The 25,562-nt window shown below is 48.3% G+C and overlaps 1 protein-coding gene across 3 annotated transcripts in view; it reads right to left on the bottom strand.

The window, feature by feature from the left end:
* Positions 1-25,562, bottom strand: part of PHKB (phosphorylase kinase regulatory subunit beta) — a 327,566-nt gene that overhangs the window by 236,244 nt on the left and 65,760 nt on the right. For all 3 annotated transcript variants that reach the window (XM_088458985.1, XM_088458984.1, XM_088458983.1), the window contains one exon: positions 18,117-18,255. In XM_088458985.1, coding sequence (XP_088315111.1) covers positions 18,117-18,255 — 139 coding nt within the window. The remainder of the gene's footprint in view (positions 1-18,116; positions 18,256-25,562) is intronic.

The following is a 25,562-nucleotide window of genomic DNA, read 5'->3' as shown; positions in this document are numbered from 1 at the left end:
TGTCAGTGTGCCATTTTTCTGGGATCCCAAGTGTCAGTGTTCCATTGTTCTGGGACCCAAAGTGTCATTGTTCTGGGTCCCCAAGTGTCAGTGTGTCATTGTTTGGGATCCCAAGTGTCAGTGTGTCATTGTTCTGGGACCCCAAGTGTCATTGTTCTGGGATCCCAAGTGTCAGTGTCACATTGTTCTGGGACCCCAAGTGTCAGTGTGTCATTGTTCTGGGACCCCTAGTGTCAGTGTGCCATTGTTCTGGGACCCCAAGTGTCAGTGTGTCATTGTTCTGGGATCCCAAGTGTCAGTGTCACATTGTTCTGGGACCCCAAGTGTCTTTGTTCTGGGACCCCAAGTGTCAGTGTGCCATTGTTCTGGGATCCCAAGTGTCAGTGTGCCATTGTTCTGGGATCCCAAGTGTCAGTGTGTCATTGTTCTCGGACCCCAAGTGTCAGTGTATCATTGTACTGGGACCCCAAGTGTCATTGTTTTGGGACCCCAAGTGTCAGTGTTCCATTGTTCTGGGATCCCAAGTGTCAGTGTGCCATTGTTCTGGGATCCCAAGTGTCAGTGTGCCATTGTTCTGGGACCCCAAGTATCAGTGTGCCATTGTTCTGGGACCCCAAGTGTCATTGTTCTGGGATCCCAAGTGTCAGTGTCACATTGTTCTGGGACCCCAAGTGTCTTTGTTCTGGGATCCCAAGTGTCAGTGTGTCATTGTTCTGGGACCCCAGGTGTCAGTGTGCCATTGTTCTGGGATCCCAAGTGTCAGTGTGTCATTGTTCTGGGACCCCAAGTGTCATTATTCTGGGATCCCAAGTTTCAGTGTCACAATGTTCTGGTACCCCAAGTGTCAGTGTCACATTCTGGGACCCCAAGTGCCATTGTTCTGGGACCCCAAGTGCCAGTGTCACATTGTTCAGGGACCCCAAGTGTCATTGTTCTGGGTATCCCAAGTGTCAGTGTGTCATTGTTCTGGGACCCCAAGTGTCATTGTTCTGGGACCCCAAGTGTCAGTGTATCATTGTACTGGGACCCCAAGTGTCATTGTTTTGGGACCCCAAGTGTCAGTGTGCCATTGTTCTGGGATCCCAAGTGTCAGTGTGCCATTTTTCTGGGATCCCAAGTGTCAGTGTGTCATTGTTCTGGGATCCCAAGTGTCAGTGTTCCATTGTTCTGGGACCCAAAGTGTCATTGTTCTGGGTCCCCAAGTGTCAGTGTGTCATTGTTTGGGATCCCACGTGTCAGTGTGTCATTGTTCTGGGACCCCAAGTGTCATTGTTCTGGGATCCCAAGTGTCAGTGTCACATTGTTCTGGGACCCCAAGTGTCAGTGTCACATTGTTCTGGGACCCCTAGTGTCAGTGTGCCATTGTTCTGGGACCCCAAGTGTCATTGTTCTGGGATCCCAAGTGTAAGTGTCACATTGTTCTGGGACCCCAAGTGTCAGTGTGTCATTGTTCTGGGATCCCAAGTGTCAGTGTCACATTGTTCTGGGACCCCAAGTGTCTTTGTTCTGGGACCCCAAGTGTCAGTGTGCCATTGTTCTGGGATCCCAAGTGTCAGTGTGCCATTGTTCTGGGATCCCAAGTGTCAGTGTGTCATTGTTCTCGGACCCCAAGTGTCAGTGTATCATTGTACTGGGACCCCAAGTGTCATTGTTTTGGGACCCCAAGTGTCAGTGTTCCATTGTTCTGGGATCCCAAGTGTCAGTGTGCCATTGTTCTGGGATCCCAAGTGTCAGTGTGCCATTGTTCTGGGACCCCAAGTATCAGTGTGCCATTGTTCTGGGACCCCAAGTGTCATTGTTCTGGGATCCCAAGTGTCAGTGTCACATTGTTCTGGGACCCCAAGTGTCTTTGTTCTGGGATCCCAAGTGTCAGTGTGTCATTGTTCTGGGATCCCAAGTGTCAGTGTGCCATTGTTTTGGGACCCCAAGTGTCAGTGTGCCATTGTTCTGGGACCCCAAGTGTCAGCGTGCCATTGATCTGGGATCACAAGTGTCAGTGTGTCATTGTTCTGGGACCCCAAGTGTCATTGTTCTGGGATCCCAAGTGTCAGTGTCACATTTTTCTGGGATCCCAAGTGTCAGTGTGTCATTGTTCTGGGATCCCAAGTGTCAGTGTTCCATTGTTCTGGGACCCAAAGTGTCATTGTTCTGGGTCCCCAAGTGTCAGTGTGTCATTGTTTGGGATCCCAAGTGTCAGTGTGTCATTGTTCTGGGACCCCAAGTGTCATTGTTCTGGGATCCCAAGTGTCAGTGTCACATTGTTCTGGGACCCCAAGTGTCAGTGTCACATTGTTCTGGGACCCCTAGTGTCAGTGTGCCATTGTTCTGGGACCCCAAGTGTCATTGTTCTGGGATCCCAAGTGTCAGTGTCACATTGTTCTGGGACCCCAAGTGTCAGTGTGTCATTGTTCTGGGACCCCTAGTGTCAGTGTGCCATTGTTCTGGGACCCCAAGTGTCATTGTTCTGGGACCCCAAGTGTCAGTGTGTCATTGTTCTGGGATCCCAAGTGTCAGTGTCACATTGTTCTGGGACCCCAAGTGTCTTTGTTCTGGGACCCCAAGTGTCAGTGTGCCATTGTTCTGGGATCCCAAGTGTCAGTGTGCCATTGTTCTGGGATCCCAAGTGTCAGTGTGTCATTGTTCTCGGACCCCAAGTGTCAGTGTATCATTGTACTGGGACCCCAAGTGTCATTGTTTTGGGACCCCAAGTGTCAGTGTTCCATTGTTCTGGGATCCCAAGTGTCAGTGTGCCATTGTTCTGGGATCCCAAGTGTCAGTGTGCCATTGTTCTGGGACCCCAAGTATCAGTGTGCCATTGTTCTGGGACCCCAAGTGTCATTGTTCTGGGATCCCAAGTGTCAGTGTCACATTGTTCTGGGACCCCAAGTGTCTTTGTTCTGGGATCCCAAGTGTCAGTGTGTCATTGTTCTGGGACCCCAGGTGTCAGTGTGCCATTGTTCTGGGATCCCAAGTGTCAGTGTGTCATTGTTCTGGGACCCCAAGTGTCATTATTCTGGGATCCCAAGTTTCAGTGTCACAATGTTCTGGTACCCCAAGTGTCAGTGTCACATTCTGGGACCCCAAGTGCCATTGTTCTGGGACCCCAAGTGCCAGTGTCACATTGTTCAGGGACCCCAAGTGTCATTGTTCTGGGTATCCCAAGTGTCAGTGTGTCATTGTTCTGGGACCCCAAGTGTCATTGTTCTGGGACCCCAAGTGTCAGTGTATCATTGTACTGGGACCCCAAGTGTCATTGTTTTGGGACCCCAAGTGTCAGTGTGCCATTGTTCTGGGATCCCAAGTGTCAGTGTGCCATTTTTCTGGGATCCCAAGTGTCAGTGTGTCATTGTTCTGGGATCCCAAGTGTCAGTGTTCCATTGTTCTGGGACCCAAAGTGTCATTGTTCTGGGTCCCCAAGTGTCAGTGTGTCATTGTTTGGGATCCCACGTGTCAGTGTGTCATTGTTCTGGGACCCCAAGTGTCATTGTTCTGGGATCCCAAGTGTCAGTGTCACATTGTTCTGGGACCCCAAGTGTCAGTGTCACATTGTTCTGGGACCCCTAGTGTCAGTGTGCCATTGTTCTGGGACCCCAAGTGTCATTGTTCTGGGATCCCAAGTGTAAGTGTCACATTGTTCTGGGACCCCAAGTGTCAGTGTGTCATTGTTCTGGGATCCCAAGTGTCAGTGTCACATTGTTCTGGGACCCCAAGTGTCTTTGTTCTGGGACCCCAAGTGTCAGTGTGCCATTGTTCTGGGATCCCAAGTGTCAGTGTGCCATTGTTCTGGGATCCCAAGTGTCAGTGTGTCATTGTTCTCGGACCCCAAGTGTCAGTGTATCATTGTACTGGGACCCCAAGTGTCATTGTTTTGGGACCCCAAGTGTCAGTGTTCCATTGTTCTGGGATCCCAAGTGTCAGTGTGCCATTGTTCTGGGATCCCAAGTGTCAGTGTGCCATTGTTCTGGGACCCCAAGTATCAGTGTGCCATTGTTCTGGGACCCCAAGTGTCATTGTTCTGGGATCCCAAGTGTCAGTGTCACATTGTTCTGGGACCCCAAGTTTCATTGTTCTGGGATTCCAAGTGTCAGTGTGTCATTGTTCTGGGACCCCAAGTGTCGGTGTGTCATTGTTCTGGGACCCCAAGTGTCGGTGTGTCATTGTTCTGAGACCCCAAGTGTCAGTGTTCCATTGTTCTGGGATCGCAAGTGTCAGTGTTCCATTGTTCTGGGATCCCAAGTGTCAGTGTGTCATTGTTCTGGGACCCCAAGTGTCAGTGTGTCATTGTTCTGGTGCCACGTAAGTCAGTGCTCTAGGATTCCAAGGAGCAGTATGTGAAAGTTTTGGGAGCCCGAGGCCTTGTAATGAAATTATTATTTATTTGAAAAGAAAAGGGACAATAGGAACAGATACTGGGCCTCACATGTGATATTGATGCACAAGTTGACCACTCCTGAGCTAGGCTTCAAGTCATAGGGCGCTCTCCAACATACTTGCTCCATTTAAAGAATGCAACATCTTACTATATAACTGATGATATAAGTGGAACTGTATACGTGTAATCCTCACTCCTGGTAATAGGCCTACCGCCTATATACAGCTGAGGGAGCCACTATGTGGCCTGAACAATATTCAGGAGAATGCAGTCAGTCAATTTACTGGAAACCAGTGACAAGACTAAGCCTCCGTATGGGCAGATACTGGAAGTAGCCATTGTGAATGCTGCATGGTCACGCTGTGACTCCTATATTCCATTCACAAAATAACAAGAATCCTATTACCCGCCAAATACAGGCCATTGTGTGAAATGCATATGAAGGGCTGTGGGTGCACCAATTATCGCTGTATGCCAGTGCTTGTCGTGTCAATGGGTTTGGAGATGAAGCCACTCTTGTAAGATTCCCATTTGGAGAAATGTAATAGGCCAGGGCCGTTTCACGAGCACATTAACGTACAGATGACATGCCTCGTTAGATCCAGTTTATCGCAGAAAGAAACGGGACTCCTGCTCTGAATCTTAAACCGGCCAAAGGCGCCTTACAAGCGTCACCTCACATTATGCAGGAGTCACTTTGTGTTATAGGTTCTCACTACACCACGAGCACAAAGCCTTGGTCTCATTATTGTCCCCGGCCAAAGAAGCAGCTGGAATTATTTACCAGGGTCGACGCCATAGAAAACACAATCATTTCCAAGCAAAGCTAAAAAGATAACACTTTGAGTACTGAACAAATGCCTAATGACCTTACCCATGACGGCAACACTGTCACAAGGACACGAGCTGATATTAAATAAAGGATGTAGGGCTTCTACCCGGTTCCACCGCCCGGGCTACTTATTAACTCCACCAGTGTGCCCCACATTTAGGAGACTACGTCTCCAAGTACAGATATATCCACATACATCTATCCTCAAATTGTGCCAAATAGCCCCTCTTAGCGCACCACGGCTTTTGTGACCAAAAAACCCCACAAATTCTAAGTACATAGTGCACGATGAGTGAACGAAGTCGGAAATTTGAGGAACAAGTAGCACAATCGGGAGAACAGTGCACAGCACATGAATCACTAACTGTAGGTTGCGCCAGGCGTCTCACGCCATAAAGCTAAAAAATGATAGGTGTATTAAGACACATTTGGCGTGATGTATATATTGTCCACATATATAGACATATACAACGTCGACAATGATAAAATACTGACGTGATTAGAATGTCGACAAAACATATCTGGTTATCTAGTTTCTGGTTTCCATATACAGCGGGTACGCCTGATGATTCTGTGGTGTTTCCGATGGCTAACCCCTAACCCTCTCCCTAGTGCCTAACCCTAACCTCCCCTATCCATAACCCTCCTCTACAATAGCCTAACCTTCCTCCTAGTGCCTAACAATAACCTCCCCACCCATAACCCTCCTCTACCACAGCCTAACCTTCCTCCTAGTGCCTAACCTAACCCTCCCCTAACCTTCCTCCTAGTACCTAACCCTTCCCTAACCTTCCTCCTAGTGCCTAACCTAACCCTTCCCTAACCATCCTCCTAGTGCCTAACCTAACCCTTCCCTAACCTTCCTCCTAGTGCCTAACCTAACCCTCCCCTAACCATAACCTAAACCTGCCCTAACCATAACCCTCCTTTACCATAGCCTAACCTTCCTCCTAGTGCCTAGCCTAACCCACCCCTAACATTCCTCCTAGTGCCTAACCCTAACCTCCCATAACCTAACTCTCCACTAACCATAATGCTCCTCTACCATAGCCTAACCTTCCTTCTAGTGCCTAAACCTAACCTCCCCTTCCATGTATATGACACCTTGAGGGTCTTTTCAGATGTAAGGTTGAGAAGTTCTGCTCTAGAGTACAGTACTGAGTGACGTCCCATTGGCCCATCTGTCTACATAAAACCCAGCCACCAAACTCATTGTATAGGTGAAACAGACGCTAAGCAGATTGTGTCCCAGTTACCTGATCACAGTCTGAAAAATAATTTATCTTACATTTAAGTTTTCAAAGGTTTTGCCTCCCACAGGGGGGACACATTTGCCATCAATTTCTCCATCGTTATTTCATGTTTTATTCAAAGCTACAGTATCATTTCAGTCCACAGAACACTGTATGGCGTACAGGACGCCTCAGTTGTAATGTGGTAATAGACACAAATTTGGGTTAAGTACCATAAATGCTATGCAACCGTAAAATACACATAAATGCTACTTTTTATGGATTACTGTGACATAGGAACATTTGAAAGCATTCTACAGAAGCAGAACAATTATTTCTAAGTTCAATTGCAATGTATAAATCTTGCCGTGGCTTATTATAATGGCCATTATACACAATTCACACTAGCCAATTAAGAGAACCAGAGGTTACAGAGAGAGAGAGAGCGCGAGAGCGCTATTCAACATCCATAGGAAATGAATCCAAAAACAACCGGTAAATTAAAGATCTGCTGCTTACATAATCACACGCAACGAAGTGCAGATAGCATCACAGACTTGGTTAAAATGTTTATTGTATTAACAAATAAAAGTACACAGGTAATAAAAAGAAAACCCTCCAAGCGAATCTGACATCTACGCACTGTGGCGGCAGCTCATTTGTGACCTGAACCAATACTTGGACTAGAAACTAGTGATGTAACTGAAGCATGAGGCACAAAGTGTCTCAACAACGTCATTGGTTTCCAGTAAATGAAACTAGACAAATCCCAAGAGCTACATAGACCACGCGCATCATAAGTTACTGAGGGTGCCCAGTGCTTTGTTTTGTGGTGGTACTGTACCTATTTTCTGGTGTCATTTTGAATTCTTAAAACTAGTTCCAGAAATAGTGAAATCGCTTTGAAAAGAAATAAAATAAATCATCTGCACACTTATCCGGAGTGTTGAAACTGCTATAAATCTTTAGGTGGGTACCGGCACCTTTCCACATAGAATTATGGAAGAGATTTCACAGGTTCACATATTTACTGGCTTCTACATTTGACTGATTGGCTCCTGAGACACATGTAATTTTGTCTGAGAGACGAGTACCCCATGGAGTGAGTGCCCCGTCTTTGTCACGGCTGCCGACACTTGAGACCCTTGGAGGGAGGCAGGCCTACTAGGGTGGTCTTAGGAATGACCTTTCCATGAAAGTCAGTAGCACAGGATAAAAGTAAAATAGAATTTATTCACAAAAGAATGATAATCCGCAAGGTCTCATATAAAGTCTCAAACAACACAGAGGTTCACATATGCAATAATATGTATAGGAGAGAATCCCCAAATATCTATACAGTCTTTAGCATATAGGAACTAACGTGATAGGGAACCCCGAGTCCAGAATGAGGCAAACACCTCAGGATGACATTAAGGACCTTTGCCAGGGTAGAACCCTGTAGTAATGGAAATCCGGAGCAGAGCGGACTCTGCAGAATAATATAGTTCCGGGACAGGGCCGAGTCCTGCGATGCAGTGAGAGATGAAGCAAACTTGAGCCTTGTGGAGTAGTGAAGTTGGAGCAGGGTTAAGCCCTGTAAGGCGATGAGATTCCAGAACAGGGTTGAGCCCTGCAGCGTGGATAGAGTTCGTAGCGGGGCTGAGCCCCGTGATGCAGAGAAGATTGAAGCAGGGTTGAACCCTGTGATGCGATGAGATTCAGGAGCAGGGTTGAGCCCTGCGGCGTGGCTAGAGTTCGTAGCGGGGTTGAGCCCCGTGATGCGGAGAAGATTGTAGCAGGGTTATGCCCTGTAGTGTGGCTAGGGTTCGGAGCAGGGTTGAGGCCCGTGGTGTGGCTAGAGTACGGAGCGGAGTTGAGCCCCGTGATGCGGAGAAGATTGTAGCAGGGTTGAGCCCCGTGGTGTGGCTACAGTAGGGAGCGGAGTAGAGCCCGGTGATGCGGAGATGATACTGTAACGGTGCAGTTGACAACTGTAACAAGGATGAGTTCTATATCCACAGGAACGGAAAGACAACAGGTAAAGTGCAGCAAAATTATGACAGCACAATGATGGAGCAAAAGCAATACTTAGACAATAGGAATGCTGGGCTCTGTAGTGCAGCGGATAACTGGCATCAGAAGTTCATCTGGAATATAACATACTACACAGCAATCCGCAGGCACAGTGTTATGTTCTGGGTTGTTTGTGGACCCGGGGTGGTAGCAGGAGCGATCACAGAAGCGGATTTGAATAAAAAACTAGGTTTTTTAATAAGTGCTTGAGTAGACATAAAATATGGCAGTAAATAAAAGTCCAGGAATATATAAATGTGCACAAGAGTTCTGTGGTGGGAGTAAAAGGGTTAATGTCCAAGTAGAAACAATTAGAGCTGTCCAGGTATGCAGGTAGTGAGACTGAAAATAATCAACCAGGTATGCAGGTAGTGATGCAGGAAAATAATAGCCAGGTATGCAGGTAGTGAACTAAGGCAATGAGCAGGATGTCAGCAGGCTCAGGCACTCAGGTATGGGCAAGGGTGATGGAGGAAGCGGGGTAGTCCAGCGGAAGCTAGGAGCTGACAGGCAGACTGGCAGACAGCGAATTCACAGGAACAGGATAAGCACAGAGAACTCCCTCTCAGCTAGGCTGAGATACATGTTGCACTGGCAAAGAAGGAAGGCACTGACCCTTCCTAAATACCCCATGCCGTGCTGTTACTGGCCGGAGGGAACATGTGACTCACCAGGATTGGCCAGCCCTATCACATGGCCAGACGGCAAGATGGCGGCGCCCATGCCAAACGGAACGGAGACGCCGCCAGGCCTTACCAGCGCAGAGTGACAACAGGCCCGCACAACAACGCACGCAGCCAAAGCCCTCCGCCAGACACCAGCTCCGCCACCAGACAGCCCACGTCACAACGACCTCACAGGTAACACCCGCCTAGCGCCATGCTGAAATACCCTGGCCGTGTCAGTACCCCCCCTTTTGGGGTGGCCTCAGGACACTCACCAGGCTTCTCCGGATGGGCAGAATGGAATCTCCTGATGAGCGTGGACATCACGAGCATCGGTCCAGCAACGTTCCTCTGGACCGTAACCTTTCCAATCCAGCAAATACTGTAGATGACCTCTGCGGAGACGAGAGTCCAAGACCTGGGCGACTTCAAACTCAACTCCTCTCTCCGTCTGGGCTCGAGGAGAAGCAGGTAGAGCATTATGGAACTTATTCAGGACCAGGGGCTTTAATAAGGAAACATGGAAGCAATTAGGAATTTTTAGGTATGGGGGTAACTGTAAACGGTAAGCCACTGGATTAATGACTTCTGTTATGGTGAAGGGACCGATGAAGCGGGGTGCAAATTTAATTGAAGGAACTCTTAGACGAAGGATCCGGGTAGACAACCAGACCTGGTTTCCTACTTGCATGCGTGGAACTATTCTACGCTTCTTATCGGCCTGGGTCTTATAGCGAGAGGATGCCTTCAACAAAACAAACTGTACTTGAGTTCAGATGGCAGCAAAATTCCGCACCGTGTCCTCCACGGCCGGAACATCAAAAACAGGCAGGCTTCGGAATTCGGGAACACGAGGATGAAGGCCATAAACAACCTGAAATGGCGTTTGGTTAGTTGACGAGTGGTAGGAAGCATTGTGTGCAAACTCGGCCCACGGCAGCAAGACAGCCCAATTGTCAGGGAAGATGACATAAAAATTCTTAAGAAAGTCTCTAGATCTTGATTAACTCTCTCGGTGGAGCCGTTGCTTTGCGGATGGTAGACCGTGGAAAAGTTTAACTTCACTTGAAGTACAGAACACAAAGCCCTCCAGAATTTTGCAGTAAACTGCACACCACGGTCAGAGACAATTTCAGCAGGAAGGCCATGTAGACGAAATATGTGTTGGACAAACAACTGTGCCAGGTCAGGGGCAGAAGGTAACTTCTTCAACGGTATATAGTGGACCATCTTAGAGAATCGGTCTATTACAACCCAGATAGTGTTGAAGCCTTGAGAGACTGGCAGTTCTGTGACTAAATCCATGGAGAGATGCATCCATGGACGTGATGGAGTAGGTAGTGGAAGCAATTCCCCAGCTGGAGCTTGTCGTGATGCTTTATGCTGGGCACAGGAGGAGCAGGAAGAGATGAACTCCATTATATCTGCCTTCATAGAAGGCCACCAATAGTGTCTTTTCAGGAATTCCAAGGTCTTCCGAGTGCCTGAGTGCCCTGCGAAGCGAGAGGAATGTGCCCAAGTGAGAAGCCGCTTCCTTAATTCTGGGGCCACAAATGATTTTCCCGTAGGAGGCTGAAGCTGTAATGCGGCAAAGACTCTTGATTCCAAGACAGGGGTATTGCTTTGATTTTCAGATTGATCATCACAGAGGAGAGATCTCGATAGGGCATCAGCCTTCTGATTAAGTGCTCCAGACTGGAAGGTCAGGGTGAACTGAAACCTGGCAAAGAATATTGCCCAGCGGGTTAAACGAGGACTCACACATTGAAGGTTTTTGAGAAATAGGAGATTTCTATGGTCCGTAAATACAGTAAATGGGAACTTAGCACCTTCTAGTAAATATCTCCATTTCTTCATCGCCAACTTAACAGCTAGTAGCTCTTGCTCACCTATGGCGTAGTTCCTTTCGGCAGGTGAGAATTTTTTAGAAAAGAACCCACAAGGATGGACTCGGTTGTCCTCATAACGTTGAGACAAGACTGCTCCCACAGCTTCAGATGATGCGTCTACTTCCAACAAAAAAGGCCTGTCCAGATCTGGTTGTCGAAGAACTGGTGCTGTGATAAAGGCCTGTTTTAGAAGATGAAAGGCAGACTCTGCCTCAGGTGACCATTGGGAAGGATTAGCACCTTTGCGGGTCAAGGCTGTAATGGGAGCCAGCAATGTAGAAAATCCCTTGATGAAGCGTCTATAATAATTGGCAAAGCCCAACAATCTCTGGATGACTTTCAGTGTATGAGGTCGGGTCCAATCCACAATTGCTTGTACCTTCTTGGGGTCCATTTCCAAACTGGAGCCAGAAATAACGTAGCCGAGAAAAGGTACACTGGGCACACCAAAGACGCACTTCTCCAGTTTGCAGTAAAGGTGGTTTTCTCTCAAATGGGTCAAAACTTCTTTAACATGTTCTTGATGTTTAGCCACGGAGGGTGAAAAAATCAGTATGTCATCCAGATAGACAACAACCGAAACATATAACAGATCCCGGAAAATCTCATTAACGAAACTCTGAAAGACAGCAGGGGCGTTGCACAATCCAAAAGGCATTACTAAATATTCGAAATGTCCATCTCTGGTATTAAAAGCGGTCTTCCATTCATCGCCAGCTCGGATACGAATCAGGTTGTAAGCCCCTCTCAGATCTAATTTAGAAAAAATGACAGAGCCCTTGACCCTATCAAACAACTCAGTAATCAGGGGAAGAGGGTATCGATTCTTTACAGTAATGTCATTAAGGCCTCGATAATCGATACATGGTCTTAGACCACCGTCCTTCTTGCCAACGAAGAAAAACCCAGCTCCGGCAGGTGAGGTAGAGGGGCGAATGGACCCCTTTGCCAGGTTGTCCCGGATGTACTCGGTCATGGCTTGAGTCTCAGGCAAGGACAGTGGATAGGTACGACCACGAGGTGGTGTCTTATCAGGTATCAATTCAATTGGACAGTCCCATTCCCTATGAGGAGGTAAGGTATTTGCTTGCTGCTCAGAGAACACGTCGGCGAACATCTGATATTCCTTGGGAATGGCAGAAGAAACTAATGGAACTGTCTTTCTTACAGGTTGAATTTTTGGAAGACAGGATTTCTGACAGTCCATACCCCATGACAGAATCTGCATAGAACTCCAATCAATCCTGGGATTATGTTGACGCAACCAGGGTAGACCAAAAACAATTTCTTGAGAGGCCTCTGATATCACCAGAAATTTTAAGGACTCAGAATGAAGTTCCCCAATTCGGACCAATACTGGTTGAGTCTCCTTGGTGACTATTCCGTTAGTTAGAGGGCGTCCGTCTATAGAGGTCAGAGAGATGGCATGGTTGAGAGACGAACAGGGAATCTGAAATTTATCTATGAAACTAGACGTTATGAAATTTCCGGCTGCTCCCGAGTCAAGTAGAGCAGTAGCAAAGACAGGTTTGGGTTTAAGATCCAATGCTAGGGTAATCGTGAAATCTTTAATTTTTGGAGACGGGCTCATAACTCCTAACTTGATGTCTCCAGGGTCAGTTAGGATTTGGCATTTCCCGGTTTACAGGAGCAGGAGATCAGCAGGTGTCCGGACTCTCCGCAGTACAGACAGAGGTTTATTTGCATTCTTCTCTGACGTTCTTCTTTGGAGAGGTGTGTATGAATCACCTGCATAGGCTCCTCTTCAATAGGAGAAGGAATGGGACGGGTAGAAATGGAGGGGGCAAATGACCTTTGCAGGTCAGTTTTGTGTTTTTCAGCCTGATTTTCCCTGAAGCGAAGGTTAACTTTGATATACAACGAAATCATGTCGTTCAGATTAGTGGGAAGCTCTCGAGTGACTAGATCATCCTTTAGTCGGTCTGACAACCCATGCCAGAAGGCCGAGGGCTTCCTCATTCCATTTGAGTTCTGATGCTAAAATTTGAAATTGCATGGCATATTGACTGACAGGACGGACCCCTTGTCTCAGTGTCATGATGTTTGATGATGCTGATACAGTACGCCCAGGTTCATCGAAAATCCTCCTGAAAGATGACACAAAGCCTGCGTAATTATCGAGCAGCGGATCTGAGCGCTCCTGGGTGGGGAAGCCCATTCTAAGGCCTGGCCGGATAACAGAGAGACTATATAAGCCACTTTAGTTCTTGCAGTTAGAAAGTTGTCAGGCTGCAGAGTAAAATGTATGTCACACTGATTTAGGAATCCTCGGCAGAGTTTAGGGTTGCCGTCAAATTTACTTGGTAAAGGAAGATGTAAGCGGGGAGATGATCTGCCTCCTGTATTCCCAGACGTTGATGCGGATGTAGATGCTGGTACTACAGGGGTAGAAAAGGAAGTTTGCAAACTATCCTGTCGCTTGGACATCTCTTGCAGAAATTGAGCCATCTGATGCTGCATGTTTTCCAGATTTTCTAAACGACCAGAAATGCACCGGAACAAATCCACTCCTGACTCCTGATCCGTGGCCGGCTCCATGGGGCCAGTGCAAACTGTTATGTTCTGGGTTGTTTGTGGACCCGGGGTGGTAGCAGGAGCGATCACAGAAGCGGATTTGAATAAAAAACTAGGTTGTTTAATAAGTGCTTGAGTAGACATAAAATATGGCAGTAAATAAAAGTCCAGGAATATATAAATGTGCACAAGAGTTCTGTGGTGGGAGTAATGGCTTAATGTCCAAGTAGAAACAATTAGAGCTGTCCAGGTGTGCAGGTAGTGAGACTGAAAATAATCAACCAGGTATGCAGGTAGTGATGCAGGAAAATAATAGCCAGGTATGCAGGTAGTGAACTAAGGCAATGAGCAGGATGTCAGCAGGCTCAGGCACTCAGGTATGGGCAAGGGTGATGGAGGAAGCAGGGTAGTCCAGCGGAAGCTAGGAGCTGACAGGCAGACTGGCAGACAGCGAATTCACAGGAACAGGATAAGCACAGAGAACTCCCTCTCAGCTAGGCTGAGATACACGTTGCACTGGCAAAGAGGGAAGGCACTGACCCTTCCTAAATACCCCATGCCGTGCTGTTACTGGCCGGAGGGAACATGTAACTCACCAGGATTGGCCTGCCGCATCACATGGCCTGAAGGCAAGATGGCGGCGCCCATGCCAAACGGAACGGAGACGCCGCCAGGCCGTACCAGCGCAGAGTGACAACAGGCACGCACAACAACGCACGCAGCCAAAGCCCTCCGCCAGACACCAGCTCCGCCACCAGACAGCCCGCGCCACAACGACCTCATAGGTAACAACCGCCTAGCGCCATGCTGAAATACCCTGGCCGTGACACACAGCAGGGATCTGGCAGCAGTCCAAGAAAAGACCTGAAAGTAACGTTGCACAGACACTGAGACACAGTTAGTAACAGGCTTTATACTAGAGGTCTGTGATCCATAAGAAGTTTCAGAACATGTGACCCAAATGGAATCAGGTTTGAAATAATGAGCAATCTAGGAATCCCACAACCTGACGACACCTGGGAAACAGATGATCACTTTAACACTCTATCCCCTGAATGAGAAGCATGCCAGCAAGCAGGATAGCGACCACAATGGAACTTTGGCAAAAGTAGTCTATCTTTATGTACTGAAATAGTCGCAGTCCTGACAAGTCTTTCTTGGATCTTGTGCGAATTTGCGTTGTGCATGCCCAGAACAGCGGTTGCATTTATATGAGCCCATTACAGAATTGTGTTATCCTGCTAATTATGCCAGCCCCGCATGGGTGTGATGGGGGCATTGTAACGCAGGCCAAGTACAGTAAGGGCATGTACATGCGCCCTTCAAATCTGTGTTATTTAAGGGTGGTCAACAGCAGTCGCCATCAAAACTCCTGTGATTGGCTGATTGTGATCGCTGTGCTGACAGCCATTGGCGTGTTCTTCCTTGCTTGGGCTAATATTACGCTTTCATTTTTATTTACTTTTTTACACACCTGGAGTGTTGTTCCTGCTGTATGATTGAGGTTTCTATAGTTACACTGATGCCTCATAGCGAATCTGTGTTGCACATAAAATAGTTTATAGCATGGGAACAAGTAGGACCTAAGTGTTGGTGACATGCGCCTGGTGTAAACCAGACGCGTTTGCTTCTGTTATAGAAGCTTGAGCTCCGCATGAGGGTGGAAATAGGCCCCATAAGTTCTACCTTCGCTACGTACAAAAAGGAACAGCGATCTGTGCGAATCCGTTAATTGCCAGGTCCGCACAAGAGTGGGAAAAACTATTATACAATGACCCATAAAAATATCCGCAGATACCCATTGCTTCAGGGGCCATACTTCCAATATAAATGTAACAAGCAGTTACTCAATATAGATTTGCAAAGCTATATATAAACCAACCTGCTGCAACAAGGCCTCTCTGTGATAGGTTAGTACATAACAGTGAGGGTAATCACAGTGCTTCAATAACACTATCCTAGAGCAGGTACACTGATTTGCATATATACCAAACAATGAAGAGCCAAACTTCCCGTATCTACTCCAAATAATGACAGGAGACTCTGTTGTCCCATAGGCCCCCCAGGTAACCCTGAAACCCCTTTTTCAGAAGGTTCGGGGTAACATCCTGGTGAGTTTTGCTCTCAGCTGTTTAAACTCTGCCTTATTTTTCATCTGGTGGGAGAACAAGCAGCAGATTTGTCCTAATGAATGCTGAATGCTCCGAGCGACATTAAACGGGCTGGATCGATCGCAGCATCCTGGAGCGGAGACAACGTCCGTCGCACATACACCTTAATGATAAAGGACAGAGAGGGACCTGTGCCAAATATCGCTGGGATAAAGAGCAGCTGACAGCTCAAAGGGGTCATTACCTGGGAAAAGGCTGTAAACAACGAGTACTGTGACCTTTACCGTGACAGCAAATTAGGGCTCATCCACACTGGCGTTTTTTTTTTAAATCTGTTTTCAATGTATTTTTCTGCATGTACACATCCATCTGCCATACCCGCTGTGTTTTCTGTGGCTGCAGTGTTTTGGGGAACTCTGCTTGTTCCATGTTCTGCTACATACATGGAAAACGCATTGCGCCGCCTATGATGAGCTGGAAAACGCCAGTGAGCATAACGCTTAACAAACTTTACTGAACCGTGCCTCATTTCATTAAAAATACATAGCGGTTAAAAATACTGAATGTTTTATTATGTTGTTTCTCTATTTTATGAGTATGAATCTCCTGTGTCCCGATTTTTGCAGGATAGTCTTGTTTTATGACATTAGCAACCTTTAAATACACATTAATTCAATATGGAAAGGCCTCTTGACACATTCAGTGAAATATAGGGAACATTTTCCTTACAGAAACAAAAATCTAAAGTTCAACATTGCGTTTATATTTGTTATGCAGCAGATTCCAAGATTTTAATGCAGATCTGTTACTTTAATGCATTACAATGAATTATAAAGAGCACGTCCGGTCTGGACGGGAAGCAGTCGGGAAGCCAGTGGACGCAATGCCGACTGCCGGCTTCCCCCGACTGCCTAATCCCGGCAAGTGTCAAATGACAGGCGTTGAGATCCCAACGCCTGTCATGAGACTTACGCCGGGAGCCCGACACCCGAATACCGATCGAAGGTAAACTGGGCGCCGGCGTGGACAGGTGCGTGGGGGGGGGGGGGTTGTGGGGGGGGATTGGGAGTTATAGGTTAGGGACTCCCGGGGGGACTTAGGGTTAGCCACCAGACTGGGAGGTTAGGGTTAGGCACCCCCGGGAGGAAGGTTAGGGTTAGGCACCCCTAAAGGAGGGTTAGGGTGTAGAATAGGGTTAGTTATACTTACCTGAAGGACGATCGGGATTTCCTCCTCTGTCGGGCTGCCGCTGTCGGGATTAGAACTGCCGGTCATGCAGCTGGCGGTAATTGATACTGATTCCGATCTGCACACCCCGGCTAGAGGCTCAACCGACTAGCTTCCCTAGCCTCATCACTGCACTCTCCGACTCCAGGTGTCTTACACTCCCCCTCTCTACGGTTCTCTAAAGGCCCCTACACACATAACGATATTGCTAACGATCCGACGGATCGGAGCGATAAATTAGCAATATCGTTCTGTGTGTATGCACTATATCGTGCATTGCACGCTCCCGTGAGGTCGTCAGTCGCTTCGCCTGATCTTTTGAACATGCAGAAAGATCAGGCGACGCGGCTGACGATCCCAGGCAGAGCTACGCAGAAGGGGCAGACATGTCGGGCACCGGATCCCCCGGTATGTTGGCCCTGGGATCGTGGGTCACATCGACGGGATATAAATCGTACCGTGTGTAGGCACCTTAAGTCCCTTGTCTGCTATACCAAGGGCATTCATTCCTTCTACCAAACACCTTTATCACATAGGTGGCAACTTGCCGACGGCAGGAGCAGAAGAGATTAGAGACTTGCAGCAGACAATGGAGGCCTGTTAGACTGGCTGGGACACTGAGTCCATGTAATCTGCTGGATTAATGTTTCATTAAAGAGACAGGAAATCTTCATGCGGAGTTGTTCCATAAGTAAATGGCAGTGCACCATTGCATAGGTCCTGCGTAAAAGCCTGTGAACACCTACATTCAATATGTACTGGTTGAAACATACAACACCTGGTGGGTGGACTCACTGACCCGGAGCTGTACGTCTCATGATATCTATGGTGGAGATTTAATAAACCGTCTAAAAGAGGATAAGTGGAGGCGTTGTCCATGGAAACCAATCAGCTGTATCTAGCAGAGTCTATAAAATGGCAGCTAGCAGCTGATTGGTTACTATGGACAACGTCTCCACTAGTCGTCTTAGAAGGTTTGGTAACTCTCCCCCAATGCAGTAAACTAAACAAACCAATTCTTCTAACAGACTGTGAGAGCGCCGAAAATAGTGTAACGCCTGCCAGGCGCAGGTAATGACAGAATGTAGACATCTCTCGGGGTAATATTCAGGAAGCGGTCTCAGCATTTGAAAAATCTGCCCCTTTCCCGCCATTGTCTCAGTCAGCACGAGGAGAACACACAGTCAGAGTGAGTTACCTGTAGGCCAGAGCCAGGGCCCAGGCACTAGCAGCGCAGTACAGGCTGTCATGGATCTTGGCTTTCTTACAGTCTCCAACAGTGTTAGTCGGGAACAGACCCGTCGTGGGGCTCTGATAATTCAGCACTGTGATTTTCACTGGAGAAAAAGGAGAAATAGATAAGAATGTAATATGTTCTGTAAAACCGTCTGCCCTGAAACATGATAATGAAACAACATAATGCAATTAGATCATAAAGGGGGCACGGCGCAGATTTTCTGACCAGTCACCAGGTACTACCTGTATAAAATATCCAATAGTATATGTAGCCTGCGGGGAAAGAGAGGGAGAGAGAAAGAGAGAGAGAGAGAAAGAGAGAGAGAGAGAGAGAGAGAGAGAGAGAGGGGGAGAGGGGGGAGAGGAGTGAGTGAGAGAGAAGGGTAGAGAGGGGAGGAGAGGGAGAGGGAGGAGAGAGAAAGAGGGAGAGATAAGGGCAGAGAGGGGAGGAGAGGGAGAGGGGGGTGAGAGAGAGATAAGGGTAGAGAGGGGAGGAGAGAGGAGAGGGAGGAGGAGAGAGGGAGAGGGAGGAGAGAGAGATAAGGGCAGAGAGGGGAGGAGAGGGGGTGAGAGAGATAAGGGTAGAGAGGGGAGGAGAGGGAGGAGAGAGGGAGAGGGAGGAGAGAGAGATAAGGGCAGAGAGGGGAGGAGAGGGAGAGGGGAGGAGAGGGAGAGGGGGGTGAGAGAGATAAGGGTAGAGAGGGGAGGAGAGGGAGAGGGAGGAGAGAGAGATAAGGGCAGAGAGGGGAGGAGAGGGAGAGGGGGAGAGAGATAAGGGCAGAGAGGGGGAGGAGAGGGAGAGGGAGGAGAGAGAGATAAGGGCAGAGAGGGGAGGAGAGGGAGAGCGGTATAAGGGCAGAGAGGGGAGGAGAGGGAGAGGGGGTGAGAGAGAAATAAGGGCAGAGAGGGGAGGAGAAGGAGAGGGGTGAGAGAGATAAGGGCAGAGAGGGGAGGAGAGGGAGAGGGAGGAGAGAGAGATAAGGGCAGAGAGGGGAGGAGAGGGAGAGCGGTGAGAGAGAGATAAGGGCAGAGAGGGGAGGAGAGGGAGAGGGAGGAGAGAGAGATAAGGGTAGAGAGGGAAGGAGACGGAGAGGGGTGAGTGAGAGATAAGGGCAGAGAGGGGAGGAGAGGGAGAGGGGGTGAAAGAGAAATAAGGGCAGAGAGGGGAGGAGAGGGAGAGGGAGGAAAGAGAGATAAGGGGGGGAGAGGGAGGAGAGATAAGGGTAGAGAGGGAAGGAGAGGGAGAGGGGTGAGTGAGAGAGAAGGGCAGAGAGGGGAGGAGGGGGAGAGGGAGGAGAGAGGGAGGAGAGAGAGATAAGGGCAGAGAGGGGAGGAGAGGGAGAGGGGGAGAGGGAGGAGAGAGGGAGAGGGAGGAGAGAGAGATAAGGGCAGAGAGGGGAGGAGAGGGGGAGAGAGAGATAAGGGCATCGAGGGGAGGAGAGGGAGAGGGAGGAGAGAGAGATAAGGGCAGAGAGGGGAGGAGAGGGAGAGCGGTATAAGGGCAGAGAGGGGAGGAGAGGGAGAGGGGGTGAGAGAGAAATAAGGGCAGAGAGGGGAGGAGAGGGAGAGGGGTGAGAGAGATAAGGGCAGAGAGGGGAGGAGAGGGAGGAGAGAGAGATAAGGGCAGAGAGGGGAGGAGAGGGAGAGCGGTGAGAGAGAGATAAGGGCAGAGAGGGGAGGAGAGGGAGAGGGGGTGAAAGAGAAATAAGGGCAGAGAGGGGAGGAGAGGGAGAGGGAGGAAAGAGAGATAAGGGGGGAGAGGGAGGAGAGAGAGATAAGGGTAGAGAGGGAAGGAGAGGGAGAGGGGTGAGTGAGAGATAAGGGCAGAGAGGGGAGGAGGGGGAGAGGGGTGAGAGAGGTAAGGGCAGAGAGGGGAGGAGAGGGAGAGGGGGTGAGAGAGAGATAAGGGCAGAGAGGGAAGGAGAGGGAGAGGGAGGAGAGAGAGATAAGGGCAGAGAGGGAAGGAGAGGGAGGAGAGAGAGATAAGGGCATAGAGGGGAGGAGAGGGAGAGGGGGTGAGAGAGAGATAAGGGCAGAGAGGGAAGGAGAGGGAGAGGGAGGAGAGAGAGATAAGGGCAGAGAGGGAAGGAGAGGGAGAGGGAGGAGAGAGAGATAAGGGCAGAGAGGGAAGGAGAGGGAGAGGGAGGAGAGAGAGATAAGGGCAGAGAGGGAGGAGAGGGAGAGCGGTGAGAGAGAGATAAGGGCAGAGAGGGGAGGAGAGGGGGTGACAGAGAGATAAGGGCAGAGAGGGGAGGAGAAGGAGAGGGAGGAGAGAGAGATAAGGGCAGAGAGGGAAGGAGAGGGGTGAGTGAGAGATGAGGGCAGAGAGGGGAGGAGGGGGAGAGGGGTGAGAGAGATAAGGGCAGAGAGGGGAGGAGAGGGAGAGGGGGTGAGAGAGAGATAAGGGTAGAGAGGGAAGGAGAGGGAGAGGGAAAGGGAGGAGAGAGAGATAAGGGCAGAGAGGGGAGGAGAGGGAGAGCGGTGAGAGAGAGATAAGGGCAGAGAGGGGAGGAGAGGGGGTGACAGAGTGATAAGGGCAGAGAGGGGAGGAGAGGGAGAGGGAGGAGAGGGAGAGGGAGGAGAGAGAGATAAGGGCAGAGAGGGGAGGAGAGGGAGAGCGGTGAGAGAGAGATAAGGGCAGAGAGGGGAGGAGAGGGAGTGACAGAGAGATAAGGGCAGAGAGGGGAGGAGAGGGAGAGGGAGGAGAGAGAGATAAGGGCAGAGAGGGAAGGAGAGGGGTGAGTGAGAGATGAGGGCAGAGAGGGGAGGAGGGGGAGAGGGGTGAGAGATAAGGGCAGAGAGGGGAGGAGAGGGAGAGGGGGTGAGAGAGAGAGATAAGGGTAGAGAGGGAAGGAGAGGGAGAGGGAGGAGAGAGAGATAAGGGCAGAGACGGAAGGAGAGGGAGAGGGAGGAGAGAGATAAGGGCAGAGAGAGAAGGAGAGGGAGAGGGAGGAGAGAGAGATAAGGGCAGAGAGGGGAGGAGAGGGAGAGGGGGTGAGAGAGAGATAAGGGCAGAGAGGGAAAAAGGGGAGAAAGAGGGGAGTATTTAAAACACACTTAGGGTTATTTACTAAAGTGCAGGTTTATAAAAGTGGAGGTGTTGCCCATAGCAACCAATCAAATTCTAGCTATTATCCTCTAGAACAGGCGCGGCCAACCAGTTAGAGGCAAAGAGCCAAAAAATATATGTAGTCAAGTCAAAGAGTCGATATCATGTGCGCACCCAACACGCACAAAATGGGGCGTGGTCTAGCGGTCACAAAGCCCCATTTTTGTGCGCACGCCTTTGGTATGACATTTGCAGGAGCATGACCTTGTGTCACACCCCCATAGTAGTGCCTCTTATGCAATGCCCCTTGTAGTAGTGCCGATTTTGCAGTGCCCCCTGTAGTAGTGCCCATTATGCAATGCCTCCTGTAGTAGTGCCCATTATGCAATGCCCCCTGTAGTAGTGCCCATTATGCAATGCCCCCTGTAGTAGTGCCCATTATGCAATGCCCCCTGTAGTAGTGCCCATTATGCAGTGCCCCCTGTAGTAGTGCCGATTATGCAATGCCCCCTGTAGTAGTGCCCATTATGCAATGCCCCCTGTAGTAGTGCCCATTATGCAATGCCCCCTGTAGTAGTGCCCATTATACAATGCCCGCTGTAGTTGTGCAACATATGCAGTGCCCTCTGTAGGCTTCACTCTTGGCACCGCTGTCACTCCCAATGCCGTTGACTGCCGAATCTAACTAGATCCAGCAGGTGCGCTGACTCCTCACATCGTGGGTTACGTTATGCCGTCACCAGCGCACTGCATCACTGGGAACGCTGGCTTCTTTAGCCTCTGATCGCTTCAGAGGCCAGAGTTCAGTTGCAGTGGTCTAGCAACAGCCCCCATGCTACCGCGGGGTCAGCTACGAGCTGCAACATAACAAAGAAAAAGCCGCATGCGGCCCTAGAGCCGCAGGTTCCCCACCCCTGCCCTAGAAAGTGCTAGATAAATAAGTAGAATCTGATTGGTTGCTATGGGCAACATCTCCACTTCTACAAACCCACAATTTAGTAGAATCCTGAATTATAACACAGTTTTGTTTGTGCTATAGACGCTCATAACATTGATATTAGCAAAAAAAAAAATTCTGAAAGAAAACATAAAATGTCCTTTTAAAATGAAATGAAGGCAACAAAAGCAGAGAATCGGCAAGTGGGATGGAAAGTAATAAACATTTGCCTGTTTACACGATCTGCTGCTTGTGCTAATAGAGCATTAGAAAGTTCATCGCCATCACAGCTCATTTATCGCCGGCAGACGCGCAACATAATTAGTATTCAGCGCGGCGGCTGCTTTTTCTGAACTGAAGCTTCCACCAGGCTGCAGACACACTCTCAGCAGAACTTTCCAGGCATCAGTCATGGGCGCCTGTGCCCGCTTACTGAGCCATGAATGTACTAATTATTCTGCTCTGTCTTCACAACTGCGGCTCGGCGTGCTCTCCAGACGAGACGTGTCTTCTGCAAGTAAAAGCGACAATAGGCCATCCGGGGACAGGAATGTCACCGCGCTAGTGTGAGCTACAGGTGAAGGGGAAATTATCTCCTCTTTACTGGTTACCTTAATTAAACAAAGCATGGTGGGGACTGTACCTGACCTGATGCGGGGATAATTTGGACACGGTTGAGATAATTTAATATCCACGCATCTCAACCTACTTGTCCATTTAATGCGTATCAAGTGGCGCAACCAAGAACTGCCGCTGAAATACCAATCCGTGCCTAGCTTTGCAGGTCTATAGATTATAACGTGCATTTAAAGCTTTACGATTGTCTCCTATGATATTGCTCAAATTTTTTTATTCATTTAAAATGACTACGGATAGTGGGGATCCTTATTACATGGGTTACTATTGTGAATTTCAAAGTTTCCAGTTAGGTTAGTGGAGGTGCACTAAGAAATGAGCTTTCCTGCAGAAGCAAAACGCATCACACTGACAGTGGAGGTGCACTAAGAAATGAGCTTTCCTGCAGAAGCAAAACGCATCACACTGACAGTGGAGGTGCACTAAGAAATGAGCTTTCCTGCAGAAGCAAAACGCGTCACACCGACAGTGGAGGTGCACTAAGAAATAAGCTTTCCTGCAGAAGCAAAACGCAACACGCTGACAGTGGAGGTGCACTAAGAAATTAGCTTTCCTACAGAAGCAAAATGCGTCACACTGACAGTGGAGGTGCACTAAGAAATTAGCTTTCCTGCAGAAGCAAAATGCGTCACACTGACAGTGGAGGTGCACTAAGAAATAAGCTTTCCTGCAGAAGCAAAATGCGTCACACTGACAGTGGAGGTGCACTAAGAAATTAGCTTTCCTGCAGAAGCAAAACGCGTCACACTGACAGTGGAGGGTGACAGCAGATTTCCATTTCCATGAAAGTTATCAGAGGAAATCACCGTATGTAAATCTCATCTCTACAACCCTTTATCTCATTCGAAAAATCCTGTCCACCAAAAATACATTTGGTGTTTCATTGTGCGTGTACGCCCCCGATTCACAGGACGACTCCTTTACAAACTACTGCACCCATATGCTCTTACCGGAACTTTAGGTGCATTTAGTAGGTATATTATGTAGTAAAGGACCATTTGCCCTATAGACCTGCAGCTTATCGGTATTATTTTATTTGCTAATGTTGCAGGAATGTGTGAAATGGCGCTTTGCGCAACATATGTAATCATTTACATTAGTCCCTGCCTCATCGGAGCCTACAGTCTACATTCCTTCCTTTCCTCCCCAACACACACGGGTCCATTTTTGCAGCGGACAAATCACCGACCAGTATGCTTTTAATAATGTGGCAGGAAACTTGAGCATAATATATATATTTTATTTTTTTTATCATGCATAGTGAATATAAATGACACAAAGTTATCCATTGCAAGGAGCAGACATTACAAGTCTGATATCAACCTTCTTTATATTTACCTTTGTATTGGACCATCACCTGCACATAATGGGTGACGAAAGTTAGGATTAAAAGCTCTTTAATCATATAAAAGGACGCTTGATGGACCTGTATACTTATCCAGAGACCTTGCCATGCACTGGCCTGAATGTGGCAATACTGGCAAGTACAGGCCCATGTCATAAAGCTGGCAGGAACACGACATTTACACTCAAGTGCCAAAGGTCATGGGATATACTCCTAGTATTCTGTAGGTCTTGAATGCCGGCACAACTTGGGAAATGGAATGTCCCATTAGTCGGGCTATCATAATCCAGCCCCGTTCGAACTCCGATAATTCACGTTGCCTTGCTATGAGCAGCACAGCCGGTGTTCAAACTGACTCAGGAGATGTCAGCTTACAACTGATGCAGGCCTGGGCATTTCCAAAATGTCACAGTATGGAGACGCCACCTACCATTACCTTTACATACTGCTCTCTCATTACTTTTGGCACTACAGTTTGTATTGTCTGTAACGCGCTGGCATAAGAGGATAAAACACCCTACATTTACTTTATCAAAGTAACTTCCAGCAGATGTAAAAAAATAAAAATAAAAAAAAAATTACAGTAAAAAGTGATGGGAAAACAAAATGTGGAATAATTCTGCAGCACCAGCATGTAAACAATAAACAGCAAATCAGCGCAAGGTGAGCAGAATACGTTCTGTCCAGCTGGCCCTCCTGTGAGAAACTGCTGGGATCAAAGGAACGTACCAGATACAGGACACATGGTGCAGCAACCACTGAGGCGGAGTAAATGGCCTGCATTACAAGCTGCCAGGCGACTTTAACCTTTATCTTTCTACAGGGGAATTGTACATTCGCCCTAAATATGTTTGGTAATAGGTTCATGGTAAAAGAAGTCATCTTGTGTCTAGTGATTATTTACATAGTTAATATACACACACAATAACTTCCAGCAAACGAGTCCAAATTAAATTCATATGAATGGAATTGTATAGGATATTTTACAGATGTGTCCTCAACTTGTCTGCTGCAGTCACATCAAAACTGCCCCTCTCCGCACGCCTGGTCCCGTGAGATTCTTCGAGCGCCGGGCGTCTTTTTTGCCGAAAATGCATATAAGTAGCAATGCGATGCGACTAGGACGCACCAGATTAATTACATATAAAAACACTTGTATATCTGTGTGCCACGGAGTCTCTGAATCAGAAGTGCTATAACGCAGCGGGCGTAGTTTTTTTTTCCACGCCAAGTTCCCTTTACAGACTCAGGAGCACACAGATATATGTGTCACATATCAAATTAATCAGCGCAGTCTCCTGGTGCGTTCTAGTTGCATCGCATGGCAACTTAGACGCGCTTTCAGCAAAAAAACAAAAGACACCCGACGCTAGCAGAGTTGCGCAGGACCTGGCGGCTCACCTACGCCAGACATATAGCGCTGCGTGGAGTATTGAGGCTA

This window comes from Taudactylus pleione, unplaced genomic scaffold (genome assembly GCF_031769625.1).
Source record: "Taudactylus pleione unplaced genomic scaffold, aTauple2 ptg000885l, whole genome shotgun sequence".
NCBI lineage: Eukaryota > Metazoa > Chordata > Amphibia > Anura > Myobatrachidae > Taudactylus > Taudactylus pleione.
The sequence above is the reverse complement of the archived record's forward strand: the minus strand, read 5'-3'. Positions and strand labels throughout refer to the sequence as shown.